The sequence below is a fragment of the Oratosquilla oratoria genome, chromosome 19, assembly GCF_046742065.1.
Source record: "Oratosquilla oratoria isolate Oo_2021 chromosome 19, ASM4674206v1, whole genome shotgun sequence".
In the NCBI taxonomy this organism is placed as follows: domain Eukaryota; kingdom Metazoa; phylum Arthropoda; class Malacostraca; order Stomatopoda; family Squillidae; genus Oratosquilla; species Oratosquilla oratoria.
In genome coordinates, this window is record NC_134795.1 from 9,573,762 (window position 1) to 9,587,027 (window position 13,266).

At 40.7% G+C, this 13,266-nt stretch overlaps 1 protein-coding gene across 2 annotated transcripts in view; it reads left to right on the forward strand.

Annotated features, from left to right (window-relative positions):
* The window catches only part of Smg5 (Smg5 nonsense mediated mRNA decay factor), a 78,221-nt gene extending 64,955 nt beyond the window's left edge, over positions 1-13,266 (forward strand). For both annotated transcript variants that reach the window (XM_076202603.1, XM_076202604.1), the window contains 4 exons: positions 1,321-1,609; positions 7,819-7,990; positions 10,440-10,594; positions 13,003-13,266. In XM_076202603.1, the coding sequence (XP_076058718.1) occupies positions 1,321-1,609; positions 7,819-7,990; positions 10,440-10,594; positions 13,003-13,070 (684 nt within the window). In that variant the 3' untranslated portion in view covers positions 13,071-13,266. The remainder of the gene's footprint in view (positions 1-1,320; positions 1,610-7,818; positions 7,991-10,439; positions 10,595-13,002) is intronic.

The window sequence follows — 13,266 nt, forward strand, 5'->3', positions numbered from 1 at the left end:
CATCCCACCTTATCACCTTTTAAAATTGGCATGAGAATCAAAGGATTACAAAGGAACAAAGGAGCATGCTGACAGGAGACCATTTGGCAGAATTCTTCCCTTACCCCACTCCACAAGTATTATAGAAATGAGGAATGACAGTTGCAAGGGAACACCATAAAGGAGGGACAGTCATAGTACATAATTAGCTTCATTCTTCTATGAGAAAAGATTTTATTATATCATAGACAAATGATATGTGGCTCCAGTGTGTTGGGGTGCCCCAAACAGTTCCTAAAACAATTGCTGCTTGCTACCATGTAATCACTACTGCATGATAACATGCAGTCACTACTCCAGTACAGGGAATTGATGGATACTGCATTTCACATAATGAATATTTAATTCTCTAAGGAGCCTTCAACAAATGTACTTAGTTCTAGTTCCCACATTTCATAATACATTTATATATTCAAATGTTCACACAGACATACCTCCACATGTAATGCTTACTGCCTTTGCTACAATTACACCTTTACTGGTTTTGTACTTATGAAAGACATTCCTACTAAATTTAGAGTAAAGTTGAAATGGTTAAAAGTAGATATTCAGTTATGTGTACATACCAATTACAAGGATCTGAATATGTTTAACAAGTTGCACTATATTCATGGAAGTCCAGATGTATGTCTCACGTACTTCATCTCCCATCCCTTTCTTCCAGTCTTTTCTCCTTTCCCTCTCATAATACCCCAGTCTTTCCCAAATATACCAACACTCTGTACCAGTACTTGCTAGAGGTGTTCTTGCAAAATGGATATTGGAAAGAACTCTCTCCTGACTGCCCATTGTTAAATCCTATGAACAACCTGCTTTCATCAGAAGGTGCAGCTGTGAAGGGCTGATGTTTGATCTCCAGACCAAGCCCAAGATATCTCTCTGGTAGTTTAGACTATTTTCCCTTATTTTTTCTCATAAGGAGAGCTGACAACTTGGAAATACTCTCCTCCTGTTTGCTAGCAACAAGTTAACAGACTCATGCACATACAACATAGACAGTGGTCCAAAATTTCTCCCCAGAGAGCTCTATGGGAGGGCCTTATGACCACAGCTAGCTACTATTGAGCTGCAGGTTTCCAGTCAGTGAAATTTAAGGCAGTATTTATTATTCCCTCTTATTTTCTCCATCTCCTTTCCATCTTCCTTTCCCTTACCCTTGTTTCTCCCTTGTCATCCTGTTGGATATTCTTTTCTCTCTTCTCTATTGTATCCCTTTCTCCATATATATGGTACTTGATAAGATTTCTTTGCACCAAGCCAGTTATGATGGTTTCCCTACAGGAAGAGAATAATGTTAATACTGTGGAAGACCAAGAGACAGAATCAGTTGGCCGAGGAGCAGGACGCAGGGAAAAAGAGCATCAGCATGAAGAACGCCGTTTGGCTGGGATGCAGTCCTTGACAGCACAATGGTTACAACATGAGGTCAAGACATTGGAGGAACGTACTGCTCGCCATGCCACTCTTGGGATGTACTTAGTGCCTGATGCCTCAGCCCTGATTCACCATCTTCCAGCCATCAAGGCTCTCATTGCAAACCCAACACACATGATCATCATTCCACAGACAGGTCAGTCCAGTATACTGTACTTGTACCTCCAGGCCATAAATGCCTTTTTAACTATTGTGTTGCCATAGTAATTCATAGTATAATTAAGAACAGATCAGGGAAAAAGGTTGAATTTGACACCACATCTTGTGGATCTTTTTGAGTTGAAGCTAAGTCACCATGTTTACATACACACATAGTATGTGTGTAATATGCTGGTACCACAATGGGTTTGTTCTTTGCCTCCATAGGTTCTATAGATAAGGTAGTGCACTTACCACAAAATATAAGGTGACCAATAAATTTACATCCTTAGCCAGGCTGAAACTAAAATTTCAATGTATTTTGAATTGTAACCCACACACACACACACGAACCACTGTCTGGAGCGAGCTCTGGAGTGCAGCGCTTTTTTTTGCTAAGCTGGAGGAAACACCTAGTCTTGTATTGTATGGGAAAAGGAGAGCTTTGCTTAACATTCGAGGGACTGAAATGATTTATGAGAGTAAATCCACCAAGTGGAAAATAATTTAAAATGGAGGATGGTGAAGCAGACAAAAATATGGTGAACCAACTAAAAGAAGACTAGATGTGAGCAGGGTTGAATTTCCATTAGGTGTCATCCCCCAAAAAAAGATGTAACATGGAAAAAGCTCTACGTAACAAAAAGTATTATGAAAATTATGTTTTTTCAGGGTTTGCAAGAGAAGGTAGAATACTAGGTAAAGGTACAGATTTAGAAAGGGAGGTAAGGTATAAAAGTATTCTATGAAATCAAGACTGAAAAGCAGAATACAGGGCAATGTATAGAGAAATGAATGAGTTAAAAGGACAGAATACTGAGACCAACAGAGAGCTTAATGACCTTAAAAAAAAGAATTAAACATAGTTAAAAATGAAAACAAAAGGATGAAAAAATAAAGATATTAACAAAAAAGAGGCTTTGAAAAGAGAAGTACATACATACATATACCAAGGCTTTTTCCCCCTTACAAGGAAGGTAGCCAAAAAGGGAAAGGCATAAAATCATTTCCACCCATTCCATCCCTGAATATACTCCACACCCCTCTACCCTCCCTCTTATCTGAGCACCTCCTGGATGACGGGTCATCCCTGCACCTAGTCCACTGCCCTAGGTCAGAAGAAGTGTCGCACGACACAGCACATCCACAGCAAGGCCGCTTCATTAAATCGGCAACCCCCCCCTCTCCGTCCCCCCATTGCATAAAAGGAGAGGACGGGTAGAAATCCCTTCGGGCTGCGTCAAATTTTGCTCACACATACTACCTCACCCCCCATCCCCCCGCCCATTCCACCTCATGCAATCACAACATCATCCATATGCAACCATTCTCCATTCACCCGTCTTCTGTCCTCTCCTGTCCTTCCACAACAGACATTCCCCCCTTCCCCAAAGCCCCCTTTACCCCATCCATCCACCTCATCCTAGGACATCCCCTCATGTTCACTCCCTCCACATCTGCCTTCCATACCTCTTTTACTAGTCTTTCTTCACTCATTCTTTCCATGTGTCCAAACCATCCTAATACTCTTTCATCAACCCTATCTCCCAACTCCTTTTCCACCCCTGTTCTCCTCCTCACCTCCTCATTTCTCACTCTATCTAGCCTAGTAACCCCCATCATACTTCTCAGACACCTCATCTCAAACACATTCAAACTCTTTCTCTCTTCTTCTCTTATGTTCCATGTTTCTGCCCCATACAGTGCTGTTGGCACAATCATTCCTTCATACAGTCTCCTCTTAGCATCCATTCCCAAATGTCTATTCCTCATTACACTCTTTAATCCACCAAGGCATTTACTCGCTTCTCTCAATCTACATTCTACCTCCACCTTCACTCCACCTTTTCCTGCCACATTTGCACCCAAGTATCTAAAACTATCCACTTCCTCCAGTTGCTCTCCCTTAATGCTCACTTCCAGTCTACTGCCACTTTCACCCCTTGTACATCTCATCACCTTACTTTTACCTACATTTATCTTTAGCTTTCCTCTATCACATACTTTCCCAAACTCTGTCACCAACTTCCTCAATCCCTCCTCCAATCCTGCCACAAGCGCAGTGTTGTCCGCAAACAACAGCTGGCTTACCTCCCACTTTTCTCCATTTTCTTTAACCATCTCCAATCCCTGACCCACTACCCTTGCATTTACCTCTCGCACCACCCCATCCATGTATAAGTTGAACAGCCAGGGTGACATAACGCATCCTTGACGAAGTCCCACCTTTACCTCGAACCACTCACTCTCCATTTCCAATCCTGACACAAGCTCTACTACTCTCATAAAAACTCTTGACAGCTCCCAGAAGCTTTCCTCCTATCCCGTATGTCTGCATAACCTCCCACAGTGCCTTCCTGTCTACCCTATCATAAGCCTTTTCCAGATCCATAAAAGCCCAAAAAACATCTTTCCCCTTTCCTATAGCTTTCTCACATATCTGTCTTACCACAAAGATCTGATCTACACAACCTATACCTGTCCTAAATCCACACTGTTCCTCACCAATTACTCCTTCTGTTCCTCTCCTAATCCTCTCAATCAAGATCCTCCCATAAGCCTTCCCAACTACACTTAACAAGCTAATCCCTCTGAAACTACTACATTCACACTTGTCCCCTTTTCCCTTGTAAAGAGGAACTATACAGGCACTCCTCCAGTCCTCCGGCACTCTACCCTCTCTCCAGCAAACATTAAATAACCTCACCAACCAGTCCACCATCACTGTACCTCCCTTTTTCAGACATTCCGCATGGCATCCATCCAGACCAGGTGCCTTACCTGCTTTCATCATCTTAACAACTGCCTTCACCTCATCCTTCCTTATTTCTCCTTCATTCAGGTCATGAGAACAGATTAAGATAGACTGCATTTCTAAAGGAGTGAAGAAATACAGTTTTCTATATAGATGCCTAAACATTTGGAATATCTTAGAAGTGATATAGCCCTTGAAATGCTCCTTTGCCACTTCTTTGATTATACCTGTGGTAGGAGCATGAAAAAATTCTGCCATTGCGATTCCCATGTTAGTCATATAAAATGACAACTTAGGATGGAGTGATGGGGCTAGGTATCTTGCTGTCAGTATACTCGTACTAGAAGTCAAACAATAGGAGGGTCTGGGAGATTTCCAACCAGCCCTAAAATTCAGGTCATTAAACATGCATGTTTGTGGTACAGATCAGAGTTAAAGGGAAGAGATAGGCAATGTGTTTGCAAGAAGGAAGATAGATGTGTTAGCATTAGTGAAAATTAAGTTGAAAGGGATGTGTGCTTTTGAGTTTGGGAATGTAGTGTGGGGAGTGCCAGGAATGAGGAGGGGGTGAAGGAGAGAAGGAGTAGCTCACTGGTCAATGATGAGATAAGAAAGTGGAGGAAAGTATCTTCATGGTTAATGTAGATGATGGTGAAACTGGGAATGGAGATGTGGGTCTTTCTGAGCACATATAGACCTGGTAGTGAGAAGAATGAAGAGGAAAGGGAGGCATTTTAGACAGATTTTAAATGAGTGTTTAGAGAGTTTTGGGAGGAATGTCAGGGTAGTGTTATTGGGAGATGGAGTTGTAAGAAATTTTGGAGTGCCAGGTAAATATGATGGAGAGTTGGAGATATGTTTAGAAAGGGAGATGATTGCAAACATAGTGTTTAAGGAGTCAAGCAGAAGTCTACATGGAAAAGGTTTGTCAATGGAAAGGTGGTTGATAAATCATTAATGGACTATGTAGTGGTATCCAAAAAAAGGCTAGGAAGAGTCCTGGATATCCATGTTCTTATGGGAGAATAGAAGATTACTGGAGATGGGAAAAGGGTAGAAGGTAGAGGTGTTTACAGTAAACTAGTTAAATAAGAAGGAAAAGTAGAAAAGGAGATAGAATACCAGGAGAAGCTGAAAGTATGGGAAGAGGTGAAGGATAGAGAAGAGGTGGGAATAGATGAGGAATGGGATGGTTTCAAGGAGGAAGTGATAAGGTGTGTGGAACAAGGAGAATGGAAGGGAATAGAAAGAAGGTTAGTGAGTGGTGGGATGATGAAGTGAAGATGGTAGTAGGAGAGAGGTGAGCATATGTGGATTGGTTGCAAAGTGAGACACGAGAAACATATGAGAGGTACAAGAACAAAAAAGAAGTAAAGTGTAAGGCAAAGGAGGTAAAGAGGAGAGCAGATGTAAAATGGGGAATAAGTATGACAAATTTTTGAAATGAATAAAAACATGTTTTGGAAGGAAGCAAGGAGTAAGGCAGGTAAGTCAGAGAGAAAATAGTAAAAGGTGCAGATGGATAGATGTTAATGGAAGTGAAGTTGTAAGGGGAAAATGGTTAGAGGATTTTTGAGAGTTGGTGAATGTGGAGGATAGTGATGGGAGAGGAAAATGAAAGAGGAAAAGATGAGGCACAAGGAGCTTTGAAAAGGATGAGAGCTAATAAGGCACCTGGGTTGGATAGGTGTCATGCAGTGTGTCTGAAAAAAGGGAGATATATTTATAGTGAATTTATTAATGAAGTTGTTTAACCCCTTCCATATGGTGCCGCACACGTAGGCGTCATGGACTTAGATCTCGGTGGCAGCAACCAATGCCAGCCGTACGACGTGTCGTAATAATACTCGCATCATAAAATATAGTCACCGCTTATATCAATCGTTCTCTCTTCACCCGTGAATTTTGATAACCATAGAAAATGTGATTACAAAAGAATTAGAAAGAATGTCATTATGGAGGGGCGACTACAATAAATATAATCAAGACGCCGATATGGCAGCCTCGCGAATACACTCGCTCCCCATGACGCCTACGTGTGCGGCACCGTATAGAAGGGGTTAATGTGGGTCTAAGGGAGGGGAAGGCACTGGAGGACTGGAAGTGCCTGTATAGTTCCCCTTTACAAGAAGAAGGGGACAAATGTAAATGTAGTAGTTTTAGAGTAATCAGTTTGTTGAGCGTTCTTTGCCACGGCTTGTGACTTCAATTTTATTTTCATTGGGTGTGCATCATTCCTCATATACTGACCTAACCTACACATGCCATCAATCTGGTTTGTTACATCCAAGTCCTCAAAAGTTATTGAGGTAATTGTCCTAATGTTTTTGATATCTTGTTCCTGGTGTAACTTCCATTAGGTGATATGTTCTTCTTGGCAACCAAAGAGTGTTGTCAACTACATCTCTGACAAGATATATATTTTTCATAACCTTAGATATTACTTCTTCTAGGCTATCTTTTCCCTGTTACTCCAGAATCTCTTTAAAGGTTTGTCTATCTCTCCTATCTTCATTTGTTGTATGCCAATCCTCTTTTTTTCTTCATGGTAAGAAGCTTTTTTTTTTTCTCTCTCTCTCCTCTTGTCGGAGTTTCATTTTCCCTTCTCAGTGCATTAATTTCTGCTTCTTGAGCTAGGTTTGTTCCCATTTCTTGCTTGTTTTTGCTCCAGATGATGCAGTCTAGCCACATGGGAGGAAATGAAATATCTAAATCTTTTCAACTGTACTAGAATTTCACTTACCTCCATGGAAGAGTATCCAACGTGAAATTTGTCTGTTATTTTTTGTAATTCATTCCCAGCACTACATCGATCAGAATTTTCAGTGGACTTACCTTTATGGTTCTGAAACCTTCAAAATCTACCATTATTGGTGTTAACAAAAAAAGTAATGTAGAGAAAGTCAAATGTGTGTCAGTGGTGAGAGTGAGAGATTACATTGATTTGTCCTCATGGAAGGGTGAGCTGATTAGGACTGATGATGTCACCTTTTTCTCTTCTTTTAATGGTGGCAGGAAGTGTGTGTGTTTGGAGTAGGGATCAAGTGTAACTGGAAAGTAGATTGGCACTATGGCCTCTGCTTTCCTGGTAAAGGCATGCCACATTGACCTTGCTCTAATAACACTTTCTCCTGTGATTGACAATTCTTCTTTGGGTGTCAGCACCATTAATTGAACACATCTTGGAATTTCATTGATGTGGCACCAACTCCTTTCAGGCATGGAGGTAATATGGACATTTGGTCCAACTCATGAATAGTAAAAGTGATGCCATGCAAAAATAAATTCCATGTCAACACTAATTCTATTTGTGTACTACTCTAATTAAGAACAATAATTTCTCCATATCCATTGTATCCATTTTCTTTGGGATCTTGAATTTCCCACATAGTGGCCTAACATAACAAATCTTCTGGTGTCACCCAGAATTTAATTTCTCCATTTTCTTTCAGTTATTGCCTTGTTGGACCAACAGAAGCGTGAGAGCCTTGGTGCACGGGATGCCATACGCTGGCTGGAAGTAAAGTTTCGTCATGGCTCAAGATTTATTCGTTCTCAGAGGCCCCATGAACGGTCACACCTCCCCCTCATTAAGTATCCCAAGCGCAAAGACAAGGAAGCATGGTAAGAGTTTTACCTGTGTTGTGTTAATTAGCTTATAGATGTAGTAGATATTTAAAGTCATTATTTTTCAAGTTAGGAGTAGTTAAAGTAAATCAGGTGATCCACATCCACTTAACCACTTCCATACGGTGAAGCCTACGTAGGCGGCATGAGGAGCAAGTGGGTACGCGATGATGCCGACATCGGCATCTTGATTATATTTATTGTAGTCGTACCTACGTAACCTCCATTCTCTCTAAACTGGCTTCATCATATTTTCTATGGTTATCAAAATTCACGGGTGAAAAAGAACAAACGATTGAGCACTGACTTTATTTTTTATAATGCGATTATTATGACACAACATCGCACGTCGGGCAGCTAATGCTGCCAGACGTGCGATGTGCCCCGGAGTGAAGAGGTTAATAGAATAATACCTCAGACATACAGTTAGAGGTGATTTTAACCTCTTCAGTATGAGTCGCATACAGATCGAAGCTCCCAAACTCAGCAATCTAAGACCCAGCAACACCTAAAACTTTGCTATAATTACGTGTCTTCTAAAAGCCAGCAGAACATCCAAAACACAGTATTGTGTTCCTGGCATGGCCACTTTGTGCCGCCATGATCATTTCCCGCCACCAGTTTAGGTATGGTGGTTTGTTATGACAGTACTGTGGTGTGGAGTCCACTGTTATTTCATGTATCTACAGTACCTCTGTAGCCCTATTATTGCTATTATGGCTCCCAAACATCAAGAAACACCTATTTTCTTAAAGTCGGAAAATTCTATTACTTGGCTCGGTGCTGGTCCCGAGGGTGCTGAGTTTGGGAGTTTCGACCTGTATTCTCGAGCACATCAGGATGCCTGATGTATGTTGATGTTTCACAATATGCTCATTACAAAATATATAAAGTTACAGCTGTTATACTTGTTCTCTTTCACTCTGAATAAATATAATGTCACAGAAAACATGATCAAGCCTGTTCACACAATACGGAGGTCACTCAGCTACAACAAAATAAATATAATTAGGAAGCCAATGTTGGCATCTTTATATATTCCACTCATGGCTCATGACACATATATAGGCATCATCATATTCAAGAGGTTAAATGAGATGATGGAGGAAGTGGTGAGTATGAAAAAAAAATGTAAGGAAATGTACCTGCGACACTGTATGAAGCAGAGATTTGGAATGTGATGGGGCCAGAAAAAATGAACTTGAATGTGTTGGAGTTGAAGTGTTTAATAAGTATGGTGGGGTGGGGTTATGAGAATAGAGTAAGAATATTCATTAGTTTTGTAATGTCTGTTTAGTTGTTGTTGCAGTTCTAATTCTTGTAGTCCGAGTTTTTTTTTTTTTTTTCTCCCCTCTCACTCACTCTCCCCCTCTCTTTCTCTCTCTATACACACACATATATATATATACATACACGTGTAAATATTTATATATATATCTATTATATATATGTATGTATATATATATATATATGTTGGTACATTGTGACAAGTTGATGAAGGTGGAAAAAGAAGTCACGGGTCTAGTTCCGAGTTACTGAGTTTATTCCTGACCGGTTTCGCTCTATGCTTCTTCAGAAGCATAGAGCGAAACCGGTCAGGAATAAACTCAGTAACTCGGAACTAGACCCGTGACTTCTTTTTCCACCTTCATATATATATATATATATAGATAGATATACATACATATACCAAAGGCTTTTCCCCCCTACATGGGGGGTAGCCAAAAAGAAAAAGGCATAGAAACCACTCCCACCCATTCTATTTCCTATATATTCCACTCCCCTCCACCCTCCTCCCTCCCTCTTATCTTGGCACCTTCTGGATGATGGGTCATCCCTGCATATATATATACAGTCGTACCTCGGTACTCGACCATAATCCGTTCTGAGGTGGTGGTCGAGCACCGATTTGTTCGAACACCGAAACCAATTTTCCCCTTATCACTGTCTTTCTTTGGACCCATTATTAAGGGCTAGAGCAACACGAAAAAGTTTAAATCTGGGAAGAAATACTCGAACAAACTGCGTACGTCTTACTCCGCTGGCGGTCTGAGTCGAACTGACGCTTACCCGCTGTTCGAGCTAGTCGAGTACCGAAAATCTGTTCGAGGTCCGATGCATTTTCTACTCGAATTTTTTGGTCGAGCACCGATTTGGTCGAGTACCGAGGTACGACTGTATATATATATATATATATATATATATATATACACACACATATATATTGGCTTATAGTCCAATCTGTTGGTTGTTCCATGGTACTTTGGATTTATGGGTCTCGTGTAAGAGAGACCTGAAGCAACAAATAGGTGTAATAATAGGTTTCCTGATATGCTGTAGAAATTTGGGTCGGGAGCTGTGCCACTTTTTCATACAGGGATCTCTCTGGATGATAATCCCCTCTTACCTTTGTTGGTGACCTGAAATTGTGACTTCTTGTCTGTAGGGACTGGTTCCAGCTTGTGGAGTGTTGCCATTACCTGAGCTCCCAGGTCAAGCACAACACCCATGTCAAGACTTCAACAGTTACACTACTGACTGGAGACCACAACCTCCATGTGGATAAGAACTACTCTCCAGCAGGCATTGCCAATGCAGCAGGTAAGAAAGTAGTGATTGATTTTGTGTATTTATTTACCTAGTTGTATTATACAGCTCGTAGTGAGCCTTCTTTGTATCTCTCAGCATTTTTTTTGTTTTTTTCCTATATATCTTTCCCTATATTCCAGTCATTTTCTTCTTCCATCACTTTCATTTTCCTAGTTCCTTCCACTGCCACAATCAATTCATTACCAACCTCCCCCATATTCAACAACTCTCTGAAATACTCTACTCATCTTCCCCTTACTGCCTACTCTTCCGTAAACATCTGTCCATCTGTATCTTTTACCTTTTTCTTCCTACCTGACATACCTCCCCCCAGCTCTTCACTTCCTTCTAAAACATCTTTTTATTCTTTTTGAAATTATCATACTCCTATTCCATTTTACATCTGGTCTCATTTTTGCCTTCCTCACCTTACCTTTTTCTTCTCTTCTTGTACCTCTAATATGCTTCCCTCATCCTATCTTCAACCAATCCATATATTCTCACATTTTCTCATATACTATCTTCTTCAAATCTTCACCCCTCTATTCACTTCCCATCCTCTGTGTCCCTCATACCATCTTTGCACACTTTATTACTTCCTTGTTAAAAGATACCCATTCTTCTTCTACCCCTATCTTCCATCTCACACTCACCACCTCCCGTACTTCTGTCAGCCTCTCCTGGTATTCCTCCTTTTCCTTCTCATTCAATTTGTTAACTCTCAATTTCCCACCCCTTTTTCTCCTACTCCTCCACTTTTCCTCCTCTCAATTTCCCTTCTACCAAAAAAAAAAAAAAAAAAAAAAAAAAAAAAAATCTGAGTCCCCCCACTCTTTCCCCTAAACACATGAACATCCAGAACTCTTCCTATCCTTCCTTTTGATACTACATAATTCATTAATGCCCTATCAGCCACCCTTCCCAATGTATACATATGCTTGACTCTCATAAACACTGTTTACTATCATGAACTCCTTATGTAAATAGACCTCTAGCATAATCACCCCACTAAGATTCTTACTTGGCACCCCAGACATCCCTATTACTCAATCTATTTTTTCATCCCCTACTCAAGCATTTAGATCCTCCAGCACCATTACATTTCTAAACATTAATTTAAATGATCTAAGGAGCCTCCCTCACCTCTTCATATTTCTCAATACTAGATCTGTCACAGAAACCCATATCTTTCATCTAATTTCACATTCATCCATATTAACTTTGAAGAAATTTCCTCCACTCCACAAAGTGCTTACTTATCACTTACAAGCAGAGCTACTTCTTCCTTCCCTTGCCCCCTCACCATTCCTAACACTTTTCCAGAATCAAAATTCCCATTCAACCTAATTTCACTTAATGTTATCACTCCATCTTTCATCTTGCAAGCATACTGCCAATCTCTTCCCATTTAATTTTATCTCTGACATAACCATGCATCTATAATGACTTAACTTCTCATAGGATGAACATACAGACGGAAGGATCCCCAATCCATCACTCCATCCCTCTGTCACTATTGACAGCTCTCATGGGAATCATGGTGGCAGAATACCCCCCACCCCACCCACCCACCACAGGGATAAGAAAAGATAGACTCAAAGAAGTAGTGAAGGACAGTTTTATTCTAAAATAGACAAATGATGTTTGGCTTCATTCAGTAGGGATGCCTTAAAATAGCCCCTAAATTATTGGCTACACACTGCTTTACAGTTATTATCACAGTACAGGGTATACATACAAAATTAAGAAATGCTATTTCAGAACCAAACACCGTCATCTTAAAACACACCTGCAGTTGGACAATCACCTAGCACAGAAGTATTATCAACAGTCATGCTTAAAATCTAATCTTAAACTGCTCAACATTAATACAGCACAGATTGTATTACAAGCAGTTGCTGGATACCTTAGAGCCACAGTTCTCATTCAAGAGAAAATCTAGTCTGATTGATAAGTTGGTCAATTTGATTTAATATTTTACATTAAGTAGGGACCAATTTAAGTGATGGGTACTTGTATTATGGTAGCCCTGCAAGATGGATATTGAAGCTGCCTATTTTCAAAACCCATCAGCCCCTTTACCTCCATCAAGAGGTGCAGCCTTGAGAGGCAGACGCTCAATCTCCAGACTGGGCCTAAGATCTTCTTTCAACTATAGCTGCATTTCTTACACTTTATCGCTTATGGGGAGCTAACAGCAAGTGACATGCCCCTCCCATTACCATTTTCAGAAGGTGACAAAAACATCTCCACACCAATACAACACAGACAAGTCCAATGTTTCTTCTCGGAGAGATCTGTGGGAGAGCTGAAGAACATTTCCAGCCACTATGGGGCTATGGGTGGTCCACATAGTGAAACTCAAGGCAACATTTAATCACTTGATTACCTTGAATAATATGTGTATTTCATTTGAACAGGTGCTGAACTGGAACACATGGAGGAATTTATGCGTAAGTGGCAGACCTCTACCAAAGGGCACAGCTGAAGAGTGACTTATCAAGCCTGAGAGGGCTTTATCCTTGCCACCCACACATACACAGTCACACAGCTGCTTCCCCTGCTGCCTTTTTGCCTGCCTAACTTCCTGTCTGTCTGTGCCCTCCATGATGAAAGTATCAAGGAATAAAAGAAGCAGCAGCAGCAACAGTGAAACTAGAAAAGGAGCAGTGACAGTCACAGCA